The sequence below is a fragment of the Podarcis vaucheri genome, assembly GCF_965113315.1.
Source record: "Podarcis vaucheri genome assembly, chromosome: 8".
Lineage (NCBI taxonomy): Eukaryota > Metazoa > Chordata > Lepidosauria > Squamata > Lacertidae > Podarcis > Podarcis vaucheri.
In genome coordinates, this window is record NC_138766.1 from 22407032 (window position 1) to 22430748 (window position 23717).

The window sequence follows — 23717 nt, forward strand, 5'->3', positions numbered from 1 at the left end:
CCGCAGGGGGGTGAGTCACCACTTCACCCCCCCCCCCTTTATAGGGAAGAGAAGACTAAAGGATTCCACCCAAGGCCATAAGCTGTGACGAATTGCTATGGGGAAGACAAAACCTGCCAATGCAGGAAAATTTCTTTCCGGTCCTTCAACAGCAACTAGTCAAAGACTGTAGCAACGCCCGCTAAGCAGAAAGAAAGAGTTAACCTGCAAACAAGAAAACATTAAACAAAGGGAGGGTAGGGAGGGTGAATCTCCAGAGCTGACTGCCTGGCTATTGTTGGCTCCACCTCCTATTTATAAATGGGGCTGGCCCCACCTCCCAGCAATGATTACTGAGGCTGTGCGTGAACCTCCAAAAATTAACACTGAGAGGTGAGCTAGCCCCTGTTTGCCAGTAAGCTCCCTGGGAACTGTAGCACCACACGTGATCCCGCAAAGGGTACCCACAATGTAAAGTGTGAGTGCTTATTATTATTATTATTATTATTATTATTATTATTATTATTATTAAATATGTACTGAGTGGAATTCAATGTTATGCTATTATAACTGACCTGCTGCACAGACATTTCTGTTTGCCAGATGCAACTATTTCATCTCTCCTCCCCCTGTTCTGTGCAGGTTCTTCTCAGCCCCAGAGCCAATTTGGGGGGCACATTGGCGGTGAAGAAGGAGGAAAGCCATACTTGTATTAGTCGACCTCGTTGCATTTGCTCCTGCTGGTATAACTATTTAGTTGAATCTGGCCCACTGAATATAACTTAATTTCATCCCATTTTTAAATGTGTGTTTTTATCCATTCTTCTGCTTTCACAATTCTTACACCTCACAGATCTAGAGAATTTCCTAGAGAACCATTCAGGGTATGGCTGGTCAACATCACTTAATCTTCCCTGAGATATGAAAGGCCACAGATTCAGAAAATGAGATTATTTCACCCTTCCCTCTTTGCCTCGCCACCATCTGCTGTGAATAGGAGGCTATTTCTAGGCCTATCTCAAGTACTGAGGACTCTGCCAGAGGAGATAAGCACCTTCCAAAATCTTGCATCTAAACAGCTCAAATCTTTCACAAAAGGCTCCAATTTTTGCAGTTCCTTCTTTGTCTCTTTTTCTCCTGATTAGGAATGTGCTCAAAAAGAAAATCTTGCCTTGAAACATCAAAAAGCAGAAAATGCTGAAACAGCTTTCAAATTTATGCATATTCAATACAATGTGGTTCTTAGCAGAGGGAAGAGGCAGTGTCATCTATCCCAAATAAAACCATATATTCTGCAATTACAATCTCCCAGCAACAAAATGCACAGATGCTTTTTGTGTGCAGATGAAAAACAAAACACTTTAGATTAACAACAATTTAGCTAAACTGAAGTCTGTTTAAAGTTGGCGTCATTGTAGCACCATAGGGAAGGAGGTCTACTTTGTTCATTTCAAAAAGTTAGTTAATTTTAACCAGGAGAGAACCAGCAACTTATTCAGTAGAATGCTAATTGTCTAGTTATTGCACCGAGATGTTCACGCTGCCTTTTACTGTTATTGCCACACAATCAGAAACACACTTAATGCCTGCCTATAGAAAGGAAGTCTCACTAGACTTTCTCCCAGATAAATCGCTCTAGGACTGTGACCTTAGGGGACAATCCAAAATCTAAATTATCCTGGAATGATCAAATCAATAACTGGCAGACCTCTGGCATAAATGCCCAAACCTGGATCAGGTAGACATACGCTGGCACAGCCCTAACTCCATTCAGCTTAGCCATATGACCAGGCACCGACAAGAACTTACACCAGTAAAGCGGTGTAAAAAAAAAAAGCTTGTCTTCTCTCTGCCAAATGTGAACCAGCTCACCTGGCAGTAGCGATGCTCCTGAATGGCGTTTGGATTTGGTATACTTTATGCCATTTGAACATAAATTTTCACCTGTGGGAGGGGTGATACCTGTTCCCCCATAGGGGTTTATTTTTCTTATTTGTGTATGTGTGTGTGGTAAAATTCACCTCCATTGTGTTTTAGCGCTACCCTTCACAGTAACAGCTTCTTCCATCTATATATATATCTATATCTATATCTATATCTATATCTATATCTATATCTATATCTATATCTATATCTATATCTATATCTATATCTATATATATACACTTGTCAGAGCTGCCCTAGGTCCCAGCTCACAAAGGACCAACGCCAGTTCGTTGTTATATACAAAGGTCTTTATTGAAGTTCAGTTTCACCTTCAAAGCCGTAGTGTGCAGCTCTACGTCTTAGACTCTAGACCGTCGAAGCTCCGTCTGAGTCTCCTCCCCCCAGACACCAGTTTAAGACTCTAGCCTTGCTCCACCTCTTCCTCTGCTCTTTCCTTCTCTGGGTCCGCCTGTCAGCTGGGGTCTCGCCCTTCCTAGACTCTTCTGACGCTGAGTCCCCTGAGTCTTCCCCCTGCCTCCGGCGGGCTTTAGAACCTGGTTCCCGATCCGGGCTTTCTGCTGTCCCGTGCGCCTGTACGTTTGAATTTGGCGCGCGCGCCCAGCCGGCAACCTTCCTCCTGACCGTTACACTGCTCCTGTCACTGCTTCTCCCTTCGTGGAGGCTAGCTGGACTTGACCTCCCCTCCGTTCCCCCACTCTCCGATAGAAGCGTGGTCAGTCTCGACTCATCTTCTCTCCCTGCTGGAGGAGACGCTGGCCCTGACACCTGGGACTCTTCCCCCCCACTACGCTCTGGTGGGGAAGCTGGCCCTGATCTCCGGCTGCTGCTTTGGGAGTCCCTGCTGGCCCCCCTTGCCCTGACCATCAGCGCCTCCTTCTGGGAATCTTCTGATTCGCTGGAGAAGCTCATGGAATCTCTCGGGTCACTGCTATACCCCCCTACGCTGCCCTCCGATTCTTCCCCTTCGCTCTCCATCTCCTCTCTCCCCTGTGCCTCTGTTCCTGAGGCCCTGACAATACTTTATTTTGTTGCTACTCCAGGTAGCAGGATCAGACCTCCTCTTTCAATGATCCAGCTACCATTTTCTTTTCCCAACTGTGCTCTGGACATAACATTGTTGCAAGGAATTGTGAGGAGACGTGCACTGCTAAGCCATCATTTCTCCAGCTTAAATGCATTAGCTGAATTTATTTATTTTTTTCATTCTGACTTGTGATTAAAATGTTTTTGTTTACCACCCTGGGACTCTTGAGTGAAGAATGTAAAATGTAAAGGTCAAGGTCCCCTGGACGGTTAAGTCCAGTCAAAGGCGACTATGGAGTACAGACTATAAATACCTCAAATAAGAAAGCAAACTTTGAATAAAACCATATATATCCATATGCATCCTAGATGCCAGCAGAAATATGGTGAGGAAAATCTTAGCCAGCCGATTTCCACAGCTGGTGTACCACCAGTGCTTTTTCTTCTTCTAAGAAAAATGTTTAGGGGTTCTCTCATTTTCCTGCTCATATTGAAATACTGCTCCTCAATGAGGCCAAACTTAGATTCACAAAATGTTTAGGGGTATGTGTACCCCACGTACCCACAGAAAAAAAGAACTGTGTACCACTACTGAGAAACTGAAAAATGTGATTTTTTTAATGGAAAGTATAATTTCTGTGTTTGGACCTGTCATGTGAAAAGTCATGTGTTGGTCCACAAAACATGCCTGGAATCCAAACAGTGACAAAGATTGCTGCCTCTGCCTAAGAAACCCTCATGCTGAGTTTAGTAGCAATATCTCCAGAGGAGGCCAAACCTATGAGAATAAACAGGAAAAGTCATGCTAAAGTTATGTTTTGCTTCACCATCTTGATTCAGAATGGTACCTGGCATCTAAACAGCAATGAAGACCACTGTCTCCACTCCAGGAACCCTCATTCCAGCTCTGGTGAAAACATCTCAGGAAATGGCTAGACCTATGCCCCAAAGTGGTTGAAGTCACATTTTCATCTGCCATCTTGATTCAATATAGCGTCTCTGTCAGGATGCTGTCAGCAGCTCCTGGCTGGTTGTCCAGGAAAGTATAAAGACAAGGAAAGGTTTCTGACAGTCAAAAATTACTGGCCATTGCTGTTGGCATGGAGATAGTCTAGGTTGGATGCAAATATGCCATTCTGATGTCATGTGTGATGTCACAAAGAGGATATGCTTTAAGTCTTGGGAAAGCCAAAAGCAGTTAACAGTCAGACTGCATCTCAGTCCTGTCAAGATGGATCTCCATAATAGGTGGTGAATAGTTTTATTTGGGGAATATATTACCTTTTACTATTGAGGAAAAGTTTTAGATTAGTTTGCCAGTTTGTAACCCATCAAATTGAGGCCAATAGATATACATTCACAAACCTATACTCATCAAATAATCAACTTTATGTGTAACTTTGGGATGGATTCAAACGACCGCATTTCCTTTCTCAAGAAAAGTTGGAAGGTATGTACTTTGAATGGCTATTGCTCCCTGCTGTCAGGGTGCTGCCCTGGATCCCAGCTAGTTGCCCAGGAAAGTATAAAGACAAGGACAAGTTTCATACAGTCCTTTTTTTTATTTCAGACTTTACAGAGAGAGACTATAGAACCAGTCTCTTGGATAATAGTGTTGACCCGAGTGAATCTCCACCACCCGGCTCTCCCACTTCCTCATTCGTCAACCTCATCACCTCTTCTATGGGTGCCACTAAGTGCCCTCTGTCTTCAAGCTCTTTGCTCTCCTTCTTTTAAGACTTGCCAGGTTCTGGGAGATGGTGGGTCTGGGATGCTTTCTAGCGACAACATGTCAGCCAGCTGCTCTGGCTCTCCCATGATTTCCCAGATTTCCCCCTCATCTGCCTCTGAGCTGTGACCTCCCTCAACCCCCTGTTGTAAATCTATACTGTTTTCCTCTTCCTCCTCCCTGGAAGGGTTAGGATGGGGAAGCGGTCTCCACCACTCCTCCTCCTCTGCCCAGCCCCTGACATCCTGACATCCAAATGTCAACAAAGAGTACCAACCTCCCCTCAGAAACCCTTGTGCCAAGTTTGGCGGCAATGTATCGAGTGACATCTAAATATACATATGGACAGAAAAACCTCTTTCCAAAATATAAAGTAGATTATAAGGGGTGGGGAGCTGGATCTGTCTAATAGGCTGGATCTTTATTTCCCCCACCCCCACTGTCAAACTTTGACAGAGATTCTCATTTGTCACTAACCTGATACCACAATGCCAACAGGTGGTCCACATTCCTTTATCCATGCAGTTTGAAATCCAAATAATGTGAGCAAAGACTTTGCAAACACTGGTAATCACAACCAGCGAGGAAACCTGATGGAACAGAGGTACCCCATTGTTTCACTAGATCTTACAACCATCAACCCCATTTATGATGGTGGAGGCACCCAGAAAAATCCTAATGCGATCTAAATGCACATGGCAGACTCTATGGCCGGGGGAAGGGTGTTCCTGCAAGTACACCTCCATGTGGTTATGCTAGGGATTTGAAGATCAATGGTAGCATTTTGAAATGGGCCCAGAAACAAAGAGGCCATCAACCCAGACATTGGGGGGGGGGTCTAGTAATAAACACTCGGCTGCTGAAGTCACAATCAAAGCCTTCTCACTTCACTTAGCTGTTTCATTTTGCAGCAGCAGTTTGCAATACTTGGCTGAGGAGACAATCATAATGGCTGAGGTCAAGTTTGACCTTTTGCCCATGCTGCAGCAATTTCTTCACATCGTTCGTACCGATCTTGTACAATCTTCCAACACTTTCCTGCGAATCTATCTGCCTCTTGGGGTTATCTATATATTGAATGCTCTGGCGCACTGTTTCCTTAAAAAAAATAAAAAAATCTAATTCTACCCTCAAGTCGTAGTTTCAACATTTTTTGAAAGAATGTAGTATTCCTCATTTTCTGTTTTTGCTTTATTTAACAGAAATGGTAATTTTGAGAGTGTTAAATATATATATATTCGTGCATATTAATGGGCTTCTTCCAGGCTTAAGCTGATTTATATATTTGGTGTAGTTTACAGATTATACAGATTTTGGGTTATGAAGATTTTAATCAAGAAGTATGTCTTTTTAATCTTTATGCTCAGCCTCGTTTTGCTTCAGTATTAGCTTGGCAATTAAGGTAATGAATTTTACTGAGGAAGGCTGAAGGAAGGGAGTGCTTTCTAAACAGACACCTGGCATGCACTGGTTGTCATGGTGATTTCCCAGATGCTCAAACAAGTGGAGAAAAGCAGCAATTCAATATTCCCATAACAGAAGAAGTAGAAACACTAATTGATATCTGTTTCAGAGAAACATGGGCTAGACTGTGGGATTTCAAGCTGCAGATGTTCTTAGGAAGATACATTAAGAGCTATAGTGCCCTAGAAGCATCGGAAGAAGGCACTATTTGAATACTACATTAATCTGCTCAGCTAACAGGCTGCATTATCCCTTTGATTAGATGGTCATGAAGAACGCATAATTTTTGCCATGCCAAAATCTGCCCTCCAGTTTTGTGAAAGTTCTTCCCACCCACCCCCTGTTGAAGAAGCTTCCATTTTTCTGTCTCATTGAGAATTTGGGCGAAATGGTATTTTGAGCGTATCTTATTGTGAAGTGACCAAAGATGGTAGCATGCAAGGGCAGGGTGTATAGGCTTTTTTGTGTAAAAAGGGATGCCAACTTGAATAAAATATTGGGGGACCCAGGTAAGTCCCTGCCCCACATAATCAACAACAAGACACAGCACACACATACTATTTGAATGGAAATGCTCATCAACTTTGCGGAGGTTCAGCCCCCTCAAATATTTTATGGGGGGGCAAAGGGACCTCAACCCCTAGGAGTTGGCGCCTATGTGTGTTAATATTTATCCTATGAAGGTGGGTACAACTAATGCAGAATGTGGCAGCTAGACTGGTGGCTGGGAGCGGCTGCCGAGACCACATAACACCGGTCTTGAAAAAACCTGCATTGACTCCCAATACATTTTGGAGCACAATTCAAATTGTGGGCCTAAATGGGCCTAAATGGCCTTGGCCCAGTATACCTGAAGGAGCATCTCCACCCCCATCGTTCAACCCAGACACTGAGGTTCAGTGCCAAAGGCCTTCTGGTGGTTCCCTCACTGTGAGAAGTGAAGTTACAGGGAACCAGGCAGAGGGCCTTCTTGGTAGTGGCGTCTTCCCATCAGATGTCAAAGAAATAAACAACTATCTGATGTTTAGGAGACATCTGAAGGCAGCCCTGTTTAGGAAAGTTTTTAATGACTGATGCTTTAATGTATTTTTGTAGGAAGCCGCCCAGAGTGACTTTGGAAACCCAGACAGATGGGCGGGGTATGAAATAATAATAATAATAATAATAATAATAATAATAATAATAATAATAATAATAATACATCCTGCCACTGAGCCTCTCTGGATGGCTATGCCTCCGGATCTGAAAAAGCTCCATAGGAGAAGTTACCGGTATCTCATGATGTTTCCTCAGGGTCTTAACTGGGCACTCTGGGAAGGCTGCAAAGTCCCGGTCACAGACAACATGATTTGCCTAATGGAAGGAAGGACACTTGTGAAAATTGTCAGCCACTTCAGGAGTCAGATACATAAGTGGGACAAAAACCCTGTACCCCACCCATGAGTATTCACAGGAATTTTCTGTCCCCAGTATGCATGGCACTTTACAGAACACAATTCTAAAATTTGTGGCAGGAGAGAAGAGCAGAGGAAGAGGGACCAAAGGGGAGGTTGGAGTAAACAAGGCAAGAGTTTGCTATTGTTCCAGATAACATGTGATTTTAGCAGTGCTTTTTTTGGGGGGGGTGGAATGCAAGGATATGCATACCCCTAAACATTTTGTGAATCTAAGTTTGGCCTCATTGAGGGGCAGTATTTCAAAATGAGTAGGAAGATGAGAGAACTCCTAAACATTTTTTTAATATATATAAAAAAGCACTGGATTCTAGGCTTAGCTATAGGCTAAATATATCAGCTAATGATCCACTGGCTCTTAGCTCACCCATCCTATTAGATGGTGGGTTTGGATTGCTCTCTAAGCCAGGATTGTACAGAGAGCCTACTTGAGTAGAGCAGACTCCCCACCACAGATATCCACCCCACAACTCATTAGGTGATGGGAGAGCAGAAACCATAATGACATATAGGTCAGAACGAGTGGGACCATTCCCCCTTGCATATGTTAATTGTGTGTGTGTGAAGAATATGTCACACTGTGCACTCTTTGTAAGTGCTTGAGGAGCCCTTTGAGGTTGTGAGCATCAGAAGGAATATTCACATATCTCCAACAACTTCACCCCAAACTCACCAGAACTCAGTTCCGGCACCTCTCAGGTGGTCACCATTGACATTATATCAGAACAAGGGAGGTGTTCATGGTGAGTTCCGACACCTATTTTTATGGAAAAATAGCAACGAGCCTTAATCTTTATGGCTGTTTTCCAATTCAGGTATGACTTCAGGTTTCATGGTAGAAAGGATTTGAACAAAGGTTCAAATGCCTTCTCTTGACCAGGTTAAAATTAAGCGATTAAAACCAGTATGCATTAATGATACATGTAGTACTTACTTTCTTATAACTTAATCTAATTAGAAGTAATGGCGCTCCTGATAAATAATCATATGTGGTCATTTTCAGAAGCACATTCAATGGTGCCACTACTGACAAGATCCCACAAACTCCTGTATTTCCTTCACATAGTCATCTGTACATGTTATTCAGCAAAAAGCCCAGGTTTGCTACTCACCATATGTTTTTGAACACCTTCTTGCCATATTTACACTCTCCTTTTTCTAAAACGCACATAACTAACGATATGAAGTGTGAAGAGACCTCAAGCTGTCAATGTAAAGGCACTAATTTACGCTCTGCCTCGCTCTATTTTTTTCAGGAAATTCATACAGCTGCACTTTTTGTTTTGTTTTTATAGAGAGAGCCGAGTTTTAGTATATTTGTTTCATCATAATGATACAAATTAGTTAAGAAGTGGGTGGTGGTGGCATTGAACATTATATTATTTGATATAGCTGGTTCTTTTATTTTATTTTTTGTAATGAAGTATTTTTCTACTCTTGTGATTCAAGTATGTAACAATCTCATAAAGTAATTAACCGCATTTCTTGGATTGCCCGCTGAAGTGCATAGCAAAATAAAATGGCCAATAATCATAATTTAGGATGCACAAGACATCTGTGCACCTCGTTTGCGAAGTTGTTAGCAACACAGCACAGCCTCCTACATCTGTACATTTCATGGACTTTATCCAGCTTCATCGCAAACCCAAACAACGTAATTGTCTTAACATTGTAATGAAGTTTAATGGTTTATATAGTAGCTGGGAAAGCATTATTGGAACAAGTACGTATTAAAGTCTCAATTGTGCACCTTAGACTTGAGAAGAAACCAGAAAGCATTCCACCTCATCCTCCAATTTGTTTATTATGGTATGGGGATTCTAAATAAATAATAGGCTGATGGTTAAAGTTGCCGGCTTTTATGCTGTAACCACTCCCATGCTTGTGACTACAAACTGATGAGATGGTGAAGCTTTTCCAATCTCTCCAGCTCTATGCCACTTGGGTCAAAAGTTGTGTAGGTGGCAGAGAAAATCAGAATATAAAGGCATGGAAAGACTTTGTACATAAAACCAATAGGAAGCAACAGTACACTACCTTGGACTGTTATAGAAAGCCACATTCACTTCCTCTGCCTCTCACTAAGGTCATAGAAAGTTTCCTGAGGTGCAATGTTGGAGTAAGTTCCTTGTTATGTCCAAGCTCAGGGAAACTGTGAGCATTTTAAACCAGGTGCAGAAACATTTTTCCATCCAAAGTCTACATTTCCTCATGGATAACTTTTTGATGGACACATGCCAGAGAAGGGTATGGCCAGAGGTAAAAAATGACAAGGCAATTACTTTTGCTCCTATTTTTGAACTAAGCATAAGTTAAAGTAACCAGGAACTCTGGTTTGCTTCAAAGCAGAAGCTTTCCATTTCGTTTTTACAGCCATTCTAGTGCCATGTCCGAGGAAAAGTGAAGTGGAAGTAACAAGCTCTTTGGCACTAGATGGTGAGTCTCCACAAATGGTGAAAAAATTGTCCCATGCAGAGGACACACTTGCAGACTGAAGTTCCACCAAATGTCACCTACAGTGAAACCTGAGATGAATTTAAAAGTTCCTCCTTAGCATAAACAACTGATGGGTTTTCAGGCTGCAAAGAGAATTTCAGAAAGATGGCTGAAACATCTGGGTTCTTCTAGTGGGAATTATATTGTAATTCCCACTTTGTGGAGTATGTTGTGGGTGCAGTTTTCTGTGTTCCTTCACAGAGTGAATGCTTAAATGAAGAAGAAAAATAGGTCTCCACAACTACCTCTGCACCACCTTCTACATCTAACAAATATTCTTTCATCTCTTGTATAGCCATGCATAAAATGTTCTCCATCTAATGCATTATAGATTTGCCAGATGTAATTTAAAGCATAAGGAAGTGTTCAATAAAAAATTAATGACATTTTAAACATTTTTCAAGCTCTGAATAGGCATTTGCACTCAAGCTAAATGTTTTCTTCAAAAGCAACATTAGAAGGGGGGAAAAGAATTCATTAGGTTCCCACTTTCATTTCTTAAAAATCTTTTTTTCATGAACGAGGCACCCTTGTACGGTATGTGGTATGTGACTATGCAAAACTAATTATTACCTTTCAAGAACAATATATGTATATCCCTGCAGGCTATTATCATTGAAAGCAAATCGTGTGGAGTCGAACAAACAGCCTTGAGGGCTTTCATAATTACTGACAGGGATATTAAAAGTGACAGATATGAGATGTATGCTTCAAAATAATAATAATAAAAAATTATTATGAGCACAGCTACCAATTTGTCATTTGTATTTACTCCTGTTTGACAAACCAGACACCCATTGTGTGGCCACAAATGATCTATTTTTGCTGCATTTGGGGTAGAAATGAACGGTTCAAGCAGGCTATATTCCCCTTTCTAACAGAAGGATTCCTTCACTTCATGCAGAGATAAAACTGTGAGTCTTTAAGTAAAAATAAATCAAATCTGCTAAAAGGCTTCCAGGCTACTTTCTGAGGCATGTATTTTACGCAGCATATTTAGATGTAATTAAAACTATCCATTTAAGTTCTGCAATTGACGGGGACCAGAGTTAATGTTCCGTGACCCCACAAAAACTCCATATTTGCCTTTTATATTTTAAGATCCACAGAACTGAAGAGTAGTTCTTTTTGTATCCATCGCAGGCACAGCAACCATCCCTCATGCTGGGAGGTAGATTGCCATAATCATCATCATTATAATCATTTTATATGTATGGCGCCTTTCCATAGTTAAAACAATGCTCAAGGTGGCTTACAGCATGACAAGATTTACATAATTACCAACATAACAAAAGTCATAAACAATAAATAAAAAGGTAAACATAAAGGACCCATGACAGTTAAGTCCAGTCATGGACGACTCTGGGGTTGCGGTGTTCATCTCGCTTTACTGGCCGAGGGAGCCGGCATTTGTCCACAGACAGTTTTTCTGGGTCATGTGGCCAGCATGACTAAGCCGCTTCTGGCAAAACCAGAACAGCGCACGGAAACACTGTTTACCTTCCCACCGGAGCGGTACCTATTTATCTACTTTCACTTTGATGTCCTTTCGAGCTGCTAGGTTGGCAGGAGCTGGGACTGAGCAATGGGAGCTCACCCTGTTGTGGAGATTCGAACCGCTGACCTTCCGATTGGCAAGCCCTAGGCTCAGTGGTTTAGACCACAGCGCCACACATCAAAAAGTACCCAACCAAATGGAAAGCAATTTCCACATAAATCATAAAATCTAAAACTAAGAATCCAGCATTAATATCAGTCACAATTTAAAATGAGATAGATAGAAACTAAAATCAGTATAGAAAAACAAAAACAGAGCCCTCTCTGCCCAGCAAGGCAGTGCCCTTCAGGCTCCCAGCAGGTCAGTCCTGGGAAGCAGTGGCGATGGCAGCACTTCTTTATGAGCCTGTCATGCACTTTGTGTGGGTCTCCTCTTGGTGACTGTATTGGTGTTTCAACTGGCATGGTAGCCAGCCTGATAACAAGGGTGAGATCTATGAGCACCAGTATTCCAACATCAGCACTAGTTCTGTAGTGTCTTGTAAGCACAATTCACTTCTGCACTTTTGAACTGTGGAACACTAAATGGCTTTACCCTAGAACATCTAAGAGCATGCTTCTTCTCCCATAGCCTCTTAGAAGATGGCCGCTAACAGGAAAATGCACTTTAGCATTAGCTAAAGTGGTACCTCAGGTTAAAAACAGACCTCTGGAATGAAATAAGTTCGTAACCAGAGGTACCACTCTATCTATCTATCTATCTATCTATCTATCTATCTATCTATCTATCTATCATCTATCTATCTTACATTAACAGGGTGATGCCATGATTCTACATAACCAATCAGATTTGGCTACTTAGTGATTTCACTGGAGTCAAATAAAATGAGTTCAGAGAGATGTAAATAAACATCTAAACACTTTCTCAAGTGGAGCAAAAAGAGAGAGTTTATACAATGAGAAACACTACTCAGAACCTTCCTGAAAACGTTAAATAACTTTGGCCATTGCTAACACAACATATATTAGTACAGTGGTACCTCGCAAGACGAATGCCTCGGAAGACGAAAAACTCGCAAGACGAAAGAGTTTTTCATTTTTTGAGTTGCTTCACAAGATGAATTTCCCTATGGGCTTGCTTTGCAAGACGAAAACGTCTTGCAAGTTTGTTTCCTTTTTCTTAAAACCGCTTGAAGAGCTGCAGTTGCGACTTGACCGTGCTTTGCAAGACGAAAAATTCGCAAGATGAAAAAACTTGCAGAACGAATTAATTTCGTCTTGCGAGGCACCACTGTAACTAATAATTAAGAGGACATTGTTCAGTCCTTTGTGAGTGAAAATAATGTGGTATGGCTTCCACTGTTACATTTTTGCACAGGATGGAGGAGAGCATATGAATCTTCTGGACTCCTTTCCCATCTTTTCCAGTGCTGAAAGCAAAGCCCTGATTTTGAAAGCTTTAAAGCTCAGCAAGCAGGGGACCAAATGCCACCAGAACACAGTGAAGAGAGAATTAAGGGGGTCTAAGAAAACTGAGCAAGAAATACAAAGCATAGGAAAAGTTCCCTTGACTCCAACATGGTGTTTGGGAGGAATATAAATGGATAAAGACACTCGCTGGAGGTCAGAAATCTTCCTTCCGTCTCCTGCTCTTTCTTTTATGGAGCTATGGATTATTCATGTTCTTTTTGCAATGTGAGGGATGGACAAAGCAAAGCCAACTATCTGGCCCATGGCTAGCTGACATTGTTGAATATAAATAGAAATAACACACAGCACAGTCCTAATTAAACCCTGCAATCCATTTTTATGCTTCATTTGAACAGGGTCCAATATTGGATATACGTAGTTGGTGCTTACTTTTAATATAAGGGATGCTTTCTACAAGTTAGGTGAAACGCTTAAAGCTTTATTCTAGGATGGAACGGAAGACACATTGAAATCATTGGTGTTTATTTCCATGTACTTCTCTATAAACCGTCAAACCTATCCCTACCCCCCAATTTCTCATTTTAGGAGTCAAGTGCAACTCAGCTGACTCACCTGAAATACAAGGAATTTCGTAAGCCTATATGCCTATACCATATGATAAACTAGTGCTGCTTAACATTACAGTTTTACCCAGATGCTGTAAAAATGTAGTGCTCCTGCAATGATAATCTGTATTGCAGACAGTGTGTTCTCTTGCTCCTCATAATCATTCTGTATTTCACATCACGGGCTGTAGTCCTGCTCCGTCTCTCACCCAGGGATAGAAAATCTATAGCTTTCCCTCCAACTCCCAGAGGTCCCAGCAAGTATGGGACGGATGGTCAGGGATGATGAGAATTGGAGTCCAGCAACATTTGGAGAGCCCTAGACCCTAGGTAGGGAAACTAAGGCCCGGGGGGTGGATCCGGCCCAATCTTCTAAATCCGGCCTGCAGACGATCCAGGAATCAGCGTGTTTTTACATGAGTAGAATGTGTCCTTTTATTTAAAATGCATCTCTGGGTTATTTGTGGGGCATTGGAATTCATTATTTTTTTTTTCTTTCCAAAATAAAGTTGTCCCCCCCAAGGTCTGAGGGACAGTGGACTGGTCCCCTGCTGAAAAGGTTTGCTGACCCCTGCCCTAAACCGTCTGTCAGCTTCCAGTGTCAGAGCGCAGCTTCCATCTATGTAAGTCCACTCACTCGCTTTTTCTCTTACCTTTCTCCAGCTTCATGAGTCTCTTCTTCACCACAGTTTTCACCTTATCATTTTAACTGCACTCCCTTTCCCCACACATTGACTTCCACCCTCCTTTCCTCCAAAATTCCATTCTCCTTGATAACAGATGCATGGAGCTACACACACCCCCACACCCCTGTTTTGACCCCAATTTTCTGTCATTCCATCCAAGTGTACCTTCCTCCATCTGCCACAAGTGAATCAAATGAGACTGGAGAGGAGAAATCAATGTCAGTAAGTTGCTCCAGTTGGCATGCAGTTCAGCTCAACATGCTTGTTTCTCTAATATACGTTCAAAAACTGTCCTTCTAATTATTTAGCATAGCTAGAAAGCCTAATCATCTGTTTAATATATCTGTTTATAGATGGCACTAATTGGTTGACTTCTTTTAGAAACCCATCTCAGTTATGGCCTTATTATTATTAGTAGTAGTATTATTATTTAAAAAAAAACATATTTGCAAAAAGGACTACTGATGCCCAGGTGTGTTTTTTTCCTCCTTGTGTCTTACATTTGTGTACTTATTAATTATGGTGAGAGAAGGCAACACCAACTCCTGTATCAACAGGGAGACAGAGTAACATCCAATTATGCTTTAGCACATTTGCTGTCTGAGCTTGCACAATAACATTTTACCTAAATGAATCTCTAATTCAGCGTATGTGGAAAAGGTAATGCTTTGAGCTATATTCCCTTCTGCAAGTGTATCGCTTATTGGACCTCATATTTGTAAGAAACACTCCAGAGTGATGCATGTATCTCATTCTTTATCTCCCTTGCTGGTTTTTAGCCATCAGAGGTTTATGATTTTAGCAGATGTTGCTGGGTTTGTGGGTGGAATTTTTTTCATGTTTTTGTTTGTTTCAAGGCAAGTTAATGAATTGCATCCTTCCCTGCTTTCTCACTTTGGTAGTGCAGGGGGACGATGACAAATGCATTCATGAGTAAGTTCCTTGCAATAGTTGGCGAATCAATTTTGCATGTTTTCCTCAATGTTTCCAGTGCAGTTGTACAGCGGAACTTGTAGTTTCACTTTATTATTGATGAGGGCATTTTGAATAATTAAAAAAACACACACCCTGTAAAGTTGGAGTAGTGCAGACAGTAAAATGAACCATCTTTTCTCTTAGCTTATGATCAGAGGCACTTCATGGAATAGACGTTATATGAATCAGAAAACAGAATTTTTGATCGGTATCACTGGGAGGCCCACTTCAATCATAACTTAATTGAGTGATCTTTGGCAGAAGAAAGGGCTAAGCAGGAAACCCTACACAAATCCAGAGTGGAGTCTCTAAGATGGTTGGATGGCACCTTGTACACCTCCTTCCAGCAACTCCTGCAGCCATGCTGGTCCCAAATGTGTTGCTCTGCTTTCCTTTTCATATCAGCAAAACAGAGAGGAGGGTCCAATTATCTGGGCAGCTCAGAACCTCCGCACACACTGCCCAGGCTTGTGCCTCAAAAGGTCCCTTGGAGGCTGCTTATACAGCAATGTGACTTTACCCCCAGAGGTGCACTCCATTCTCTCTCAAAACAGACAAATCTCAATAAGACATGTGAGGGGGGTGTCAGAGATAAGCACACTTGCATCTGTGTATAACCCAGGTTCTAAAATTTGTTGGGAGCCTCAAAAGGTCAAAAAGCATTCCTGCTTCAGTCTGTTGCCTTCTATATGATCGAAGCAGGCAAAAAGGTCCTCATCTTCACTGCCGTCTCCTATGCTTACCATCACCTTATAGTAGCACCTAAACAGGACTGGATTGCCTTAGAACTTCCTCAATGACTGTAGGAAAGTACTGGATTGATATGAGTCTACCCTGTACATCGCTGCTTAATGCACATTACATTGAACAGTGCGGGTTCAAGCTATAAAGAATCAGGTCACTTGAGGGATTGGATTTTTGTAGATTCCAGGGCCAATTAACTGATTCAAACCTCTTGGATTAACATGTGGATCATATTTCAGAAAGTGAGAGTCCGGACACAAAAGTTGTTGAGGTTTATTTGGGGGGAGGGGCGAAGGTTTTCCAGATTTCTGGAGACATTTCAGTGATTTCTGCCCACACGTATGGCAACCTTACATTTCCCATTGGTGCAACTCAATATCTCAAAATACAGTTCTAGACTGGTGTACTTTGAGGGGTGTGTGTGTGTGTGTGTGTGCAAATTATGGAGGTTACCCACTGCAATAAGTGAAGTCACAGTAAACTAGACATAGGGCCTTCTCAGTAGTGAAACTCACCCTGTGAAGCACTTCCATCAAATGTAAAAGAGATGAACAGTTATATGATTTTCCATAGACATCTGAAGGTAGCTCTGTATCAGGAAGATTTTAATATCTGATGTTTCATTGTGTTCCATTATATTCTGTTGAAAGCCTCCCAAAGTGGCTGGGAGAACCCAGTCAGATGGGTGTGTAACAAGTAAATCATCATCATCATCATCATCATCATCATCATCATCATCACTGATTCATGTCGCTATTTGGAAAAAATAAGTTATGAATGAACACATACAAAAGTGATGCATATCACACACTCATTTGTCTGTCCTTAGTACAGAAGCTTCTCCCACTTAGCTATTCATCCATGTTAAAGAAACCACAGCAAATGGCTTACCATGTATTGTCTGCACACTCTGACAAGCCACACTTGAGTTAATGGCTTTCTCTGTTGGCCATTGGCATAAAACATAGGGGAGATGGCGTGGTGTGTGCGCCTAAAATTTATTTGTAAATGATATCAATAATATCTGGATACCAGGTTCTCCAGTTTCAATGGTGTAAGGTTGGATGCAGGTGGCGCTGTGGTCTAAACCACTGGGCCTCTTAGGCTTGCTGATGGGAAGGTCAATGGTTTGAATCTGCACGATGGGGTGAGCTCCTGTGGCTCTGTCCCAGCTTCTGCCAACCTAGCAGTTCGGAAGCACACCAGTGCAAGTAGATATATAGGGACCATGGCGACGGGATGGTAAACAGCATTTTTGTGCGCTCTGCTTTCCGTTGTGCCAGAAGCAGTTTAGTCACACTGACCACATGACCCAGAAAGCTTTCTGTGGACAAACGTCGGCTCCCCCGGCCTGAAGTGAGATGTGTGCTGCACCCCATAGTCACCTTTGAATGGACTTTACTGTCCAGGTGTCCTTTACCCTTTTTTATTTTATTAAGGTTAACACTAGGATGGAGAAGAGGTGGCAAAAAGACCACAATCTGTGCATTCACTGAGACTGATAAATGTGGACACCTCAAGAGCTTAACAAAATGTACAAACTTCAAGTCAAATTTTCCAGGCACTAGAATTCAAACAAACCACTGCTGGTTCTCAGGTGCAGTTCAAATGTAAAACAGGACCCTGGGGATACCTCTGTGGTTCATGTTGAACATCTTTACTTGCACTTTTGGAGACTCTGTCTGTGCTAAGAATACCAGGGATTTTTCGTACTATCCATCTTGCAACATTTCAAGCTGTGATTGTTTGACATTTTAGTATGGGTGCTTTCCGCAGCTGCACCCTAGGTCTAGGACTAGGTATGCATAGATGAACGGATCTGTCAATTTCAATTTCTATCAGTTTTTCATCTTTCCAGTGTTCAGTAAGCCCCATTTCTGCATTAGTTTGGAAGATTGTTTTTAAAAAAGAGGTCCACAGAAAAAATATATATACATTTTTTTCTGATGCAAAGATTTATAATGCATTTTTGCCCAATATACACATTTTTTGCAAGAAATTTGTCCTAATATAATGCATTTTGTGCATTATTTGCACTTTCCCCTAAAATACACATATGGGGTGGGGGGCTGGACAATTGAAGCCCACAAAAACGGAGAAGTGTGAATTTTGAAGGATAGCTGCATTTCAGATCACATATCAGCTTGGGAAGGGCGATTTGCTCTGATTCAGCACTGAACAATGGATTTTCCTGGGGAAAGCAGTGGGACAATGAGAAAACTGCTTGGATCTGTGCTTAGAAAGCACAGGACAAGTGGAAAACTGCTTGGAACAGTGCTTTCTAGATATGGAACAAGTAGAAGTCTGGAAAAGCCCAGGACCAGTGTGACCTGGGGAGAGGGGGTGTGGTTGGGGGAAGTAAGGCTTTTGACACTGTAAATCGTAATGCCCTGTGGACTAGTCTTCTGAAAATTGGCTGCCCAGATAAATTTGTAAGCATCATTCGGCTCCTCCATGATAATATGACAGCAACAATCACAGATAACAATGGCTCTCAAGGTGAACCATTCACAGTGGGATCAGATGTTAAACAGGGTTGTGTTATTGCCCCAACTCTATAATAAATTATTAAATTATAAATTATTATTATTCATTATTTTCATTGCCATGATCCTACACTTTGTTGAAGGGAAACTCCCCACTGGAGTAGAAATCATATATCGAACAGATGGAAATCTCTTCAATCTGAGCAGGCTGAAAGCAAAGAGTAAGGTTACCGTAACTTCCGTCATAGAGCTTCAGTATGCTGATGACAATGTAGTGTGTGCACACTCAGAGGATGACCTCCAAACCATCCTAAAAATCTTCGCAGAAACTTAGAAAAAGCTTGGCCTCTCACTCAATATCCAAAAAACCAAAGTGCTGCACCAACAAGTACAAAATAACCCCTCTGCAGTGCCACAAATCCAACTCAATGGTGTAATGTTGGGAAATGTTGATCACTTCTCCTACTTAGGCAGTTATCTTTCCACAAGGGCTAACATCCAGCATTGCCTGAGCTCTGTGAGTGTGGCTTTCTCCCGATTGAAGTGCAGAGTGTTTGAGGACCAGGACATTCGCAGGGAAACAAAAATGCTTGTTTACAAAGCTATTGTACTACCAACCTTACTGTATGCTTGTGAAACATGGACCACTTATAAATGCCATCTCCAACTCCTCAAAAGATTCCATCAACTGTGTCTCTGAAAAATTTAACACATCACTTGGGGAAAAAGGCGAAGTAATATCAGTGTACTGGAAGAAGCAAAGATCACCAGTGTTGAAGCAATAATTCTTCAACATCAACTTCGTTGGATGGGTCATGTTGTGCGGATGCTTGATTATCGTCTTCCAAAGCAACTACTCTATTCCGAACTTAAAAATGGAAAGCATAATGCTGGTGGTCAGCAAAAGAGGTTTAAAGACTGTCTCAAATCTTTAAAAAATGTAGTATAAACACCGACACTGGGAAACACTGGCCTGCGAGTGCTGTAATTGGAGAACAGCCTTTACCATAGGTGTTAGGGGCTTGGAAGACACTTGAACTCAGCACACTCTAAGAGGAAGGCATGCTTGGCAAATCCACACCGTGATCAACTCCCGCCTGGAAACCAATGTCCCCACTGTGGAAGGACGTGTTGAGATTCCATTGTGGGATTGTTACATGTCACATGTCTGTTTACATTCCAGCACAGATTGCTGGGTCCCGTGAGCAGAACTTCCACTGTATTGCTTTTGTTTAGACTCTCTCTCTGAGAAGATGGCAAGGAGAGACATGTTTCATTGTCCTGATTTATGTATAATAAACCCATAGTTTTAGTATGTATCTGTGCAGTTTACTGTGCTAAGTAAAGTGTGCTCAAGTCAGCAAGCTTGAGTCGCTGATTTACGTCGGAGCCAGAGGTCGATGAATCTCCGCAGCGAGAAGACTGAGAGGGAGACGCTCCAGCTGGGGCTGAGCCAGCTGGCCTATCGACTCCCAGATGCCAACAGGACGTGTGGTTCCAGAACTAGCCTCCACAGTCACTTAAGGTCTCATTGTTAAAACTGTGTTTATGGAAGACAATCTTACTTGGCTACGAGTGATCGCCAAAGATGATGATGAAGAAGAATTTGGGGAAAGAGTTCAAATGTCCAGACATGGAAGCTTTGGGGGCCGCATTTGGCTCCAGGAACTGAGGTTCCCTATCCCTGTTTTACATGCTCAGGTACATTCCTAATCATAACTTCCATGTGGTGCTTTACTGTTACATTCTTTTGAACACTGGTAAAACCATGAAACACAAGTATATGGTACAAGTATCCAATCAACCCCACCAAGATTTCTGTATCTGGAAATGCACATAAGTGCCCATTCAGTCTGGTCAAACAACACACTAATAAGAATCCTTTAGAATTAATTTAAAAGCTTTTCTTGTTCGAGTGGAATTCAGGAGGGGCCGAATGAAAGTGAGAGGGGTTGCTGAAGTATGAATTCTGCCCTTTATTTTCAGATACATGAATAACAATCTGAAGATTGCACTTGTGTAGCTTTGAACCCCTGGTCTCTCTGACACCCCACTTGCTCAGGCACTGAGTGTGTGGCAGGTTATGCTACTGACCTATAAGAGCTGCCCTGTGTTTGCCTTGTGTTTTGTCCTTTCTCATCCAGATATATGTGACTCAGTGGCAAAGAAAGCCTCACACATCTCTCATTTTGTGTCAAAAGATTCTCAAATAATGGCCACATGGAGAAGAATATAGAACAAAGTTATAGGGGCAGGAAATACCAATCATTATTCACTATCCTCCATATACCCACAATCCAGATTACTGGCATTTCAAAGTGTTGCAAATGTATTCTGAGAATATTTTTCTTGCTCTTAAATATTTATTGCAAAAGGGATTCAACACACTTCAAGTATGTGATTATATTCTTTACTCCTTGTTGTCTCATCTCTTCAAGGTTTTCAGAATTTTTGCAGCAGCAATCTCACCCAGTATGCTGCGAATTGTTAGCAAAACGACCGTTTCATTCCCAATTCCTGAATGGCCCCTTCAGCAGCTTCATGTAGATGTTAAACAGCAGCAGCCTGAATAGCATTGTTGGTTAGAGCATGATGCTAATAATACCAAGGTTGCAGGTTCAATCCCTGTATGGGACAGCTGCAAAGCCCTGCATTGCAGGGGAATGGACATGATTATCAGGGTATCTTCCAACTCAACAATTCTATGATTCTATGGGGGACAACATGAGATCCCTTGGGATGCCAAATCAGAAGAGTACAGAATTAAACTTAGTATATCCACTTATCACACAATTACCTGTTTGAAATTGGAACAACATTTTTTCCCCACCTGATACTCAAACCTATACTGATTGACATGGGGAATTTAAAAGATGAAATGTACATTTCAATATATCTGAGGCAAGAATTCTCTAAAATTACATCCTGTTCCATTTATATAACATAAGGCTCTACAGATAATATATTTGTGCCTGCTCAGAAGTATGCATCATTGAATTCAATGGGTCTTACTTCGTGTAAATGTATATATTGTTATGAGTTTGTGGGTGCTAGACAAAAGGGGGGAGGTAAAGGACCCTGGATGGTTAAATCCAGTCAGAGGAGACTATGGGGTGCAGCACTCATTTCTCTTCATGTTGAGGGAGCTGATGTTTGTCCACAGACAGCTTTCTGGGTCATGTGGCCAGCATGACTAAACCCCTTCTGGAGCACGGAGGACTATGATGAGTACCAGAGTGCACAGAAACACCATTGACCTTCCTGCCGCAGTGGTACTTATTTATCTACTTGCACTGGCGTGCTTTTGAACTGCTAGGTTGGCAAGAGCTGGGACAGAGCAACGGGAGCTCACCCAGTCACAGGGATTCAAACCACCAACCTTCTGCTCAGCAAGCCCAAGAGGCTCAGTGGTTTAGACCACAGTGCTACCCGTGTCCCAGGGTGCTAGACACCTGGGTCCAGTAGCTGTTAGAATTTAAGCAATGCTTGGAGTGTTACAACTGGGTTGAGAGACTAGTGTGTGTTAAGCCAGACCATGTGTATTAGGCTGTGTACTACACACTTCTAAATCTCCTGGAATCAGCATATGTGAAGAGCCAATTGAAGAATGCTAAGCTTCCTGTGTCCAAGAAATAGCCTGGGATGGTGAGCCATTAGGAAAGCTAAAAGATCAAATGAACTCTGTGTATGATAGCAAATGGATGGGGACTCTTCCTCCTCCAGATTTGAGATAGTGAGAAGAACATAAGCCAGAGTTTAGGGAAGCAAGGGGAGCCAGAAGACGAAGGAGAAACGGCAGTCAGGAAAGGCAAATTCATGGCTGATGTCTGTTTGAATCCAGGGGTGAATCAATGAAGGAAGGAAGACCCTACTGAAGCACTAATGCTGTGAACCCTTCAGTCATAGGCTCAAGTTGCATATGTGTGTAAAGAAAGCATATGCCATATAGACACCACAGTCTCTGCTAACATGGACCCTGGGTGAACATGCCTGGAACCCCTGGGATCTTGCACTGCTCAGAGATTGGTGTGGCATGCAAGAATACAGTTAAAAGTCTAGTTGAGAATGCGGTTGTGTCAACAAGGGGAATCAAATGAGCACTGGTTGCCTTAGAGACACAGTGAGTTTTAGCTACAAGTGTGTGTCGGGGAGAGAAAGTAAGACCTTACAACAATGAGCTAAAAGGAAATGTTACTTTAATTAAGTGTTTGGGGACAGCTGAGTCAATTGCAAAATCTCATACATGGCAGTAGAAGCAGAAGTGTAATTATTGCCTTAAAAGCACATGTTAATACACTGTTGTGAGATGAAGATTGCTGACAATATTAAGAATTGTCAATTGTGATTAATTGCTAGATTTATTCTTAATTACAATTCTTGAATATATCGGATGAATGGTCAGTGGGTCTACACATGTAAAAAGAAAGAACCTAGTATTGGATTAAACATTTAAATGGTGAGTCTTTTTATCATGTAGTGAACAATCAGAATAAAAAAAGCTTTACTAATCTGCTGCAAGAGATTTGAATTTAGATTACCACAATTTTTCAGGCATCATGGTCTTAAAAGGAGGATAATATCGAAACTTTTTGCTTATGCCTTTCATTATTTTCTATACCTCGCTTGCACTAGCAACTATCACTTTCCTGAGGCTTATTTCCATTCTCAACATTTTTATAGCTCACACCTCAACTCGCAGTGCCTGCATTCCAATCCAAGGGTGCAACTGATTAAAGTAGAAGCTGAAATATGCAATAATTATATGCTTCAGTTTTGTCACTCATTTATTTACATATAATTTTCTTATGTGACTGAATGCATCCTGCTAGACTTCAGCTCCTACCTGAGCAGAGTGCAGCTGTATCTGGTAGCTTATTGACATTTCAGGAGTAGCCAATCAGGTGCCCTCTTGGTGATACTGGATTCCAACTCCTATCAGCCTCAGACAAAATGGCTAGTGGTCAAGTATGGTGGATGCTGTAGTCTAATCACTGTACTATGTAAACATTCCATTCCTCCTGTTTCCCACCCATCTCCATTTGATGAGTATCCTATTTCCTTTTTGTTTTATAAAAAAGAAATTATTTACACAAAAGATAAACACAAACAGGAACAAAAAACATAAAAATGCAAAAAAAAAAAATCAGAAATGACAAAGGGGCTTGGTATCCATTATCTTAATTGGTTCTTGTTGTAAATAT

The 23717-nt window shown here is 41.8% G+C and overlaps 1 protein-coding gene and 1 long non-coding RNA gene across 2 annotated transcripts in view; one reads left to right on the top strand and one right to left on the bottom strand.

Moving 5' to 3' along the window:
- LOC309539795 (uncharacterized protein) overlaps nt 1-4077 on the bottom strand; it is a gene marked incomplete at its 3' end in the record, with an annotated part of 41505 nt that extends 37428 nt beyond the window's left edge. Inside the window, exon 1 of the mRNA XM_082236129.1 lies at nt 3798-4077. Within this exon, the coding sequence (XP_082092255.1) occupies nt 3798-3928 (131 nt within the window). The 5' untranslated portion in view covers nt 3929-4077. The remainder of the gene's footprint in view (nt 1-3797) is intronic.
- An 8-nt stretch (nt 4078-4085) lies between these two features.
- LOC309538871 lies at nt 4086-10842 on the top strand. The gene is made up of 3 exons (XR_014222426.1): nt 4086-4399; nt 7238-7281; nt 8600-10842. It is a non-coding gene; the product is annotated as an uncharacterized lncRNA (long non-coding RNA).
- Nucleotides 10843-23717: the final 12875 nt, after the last annotated feature.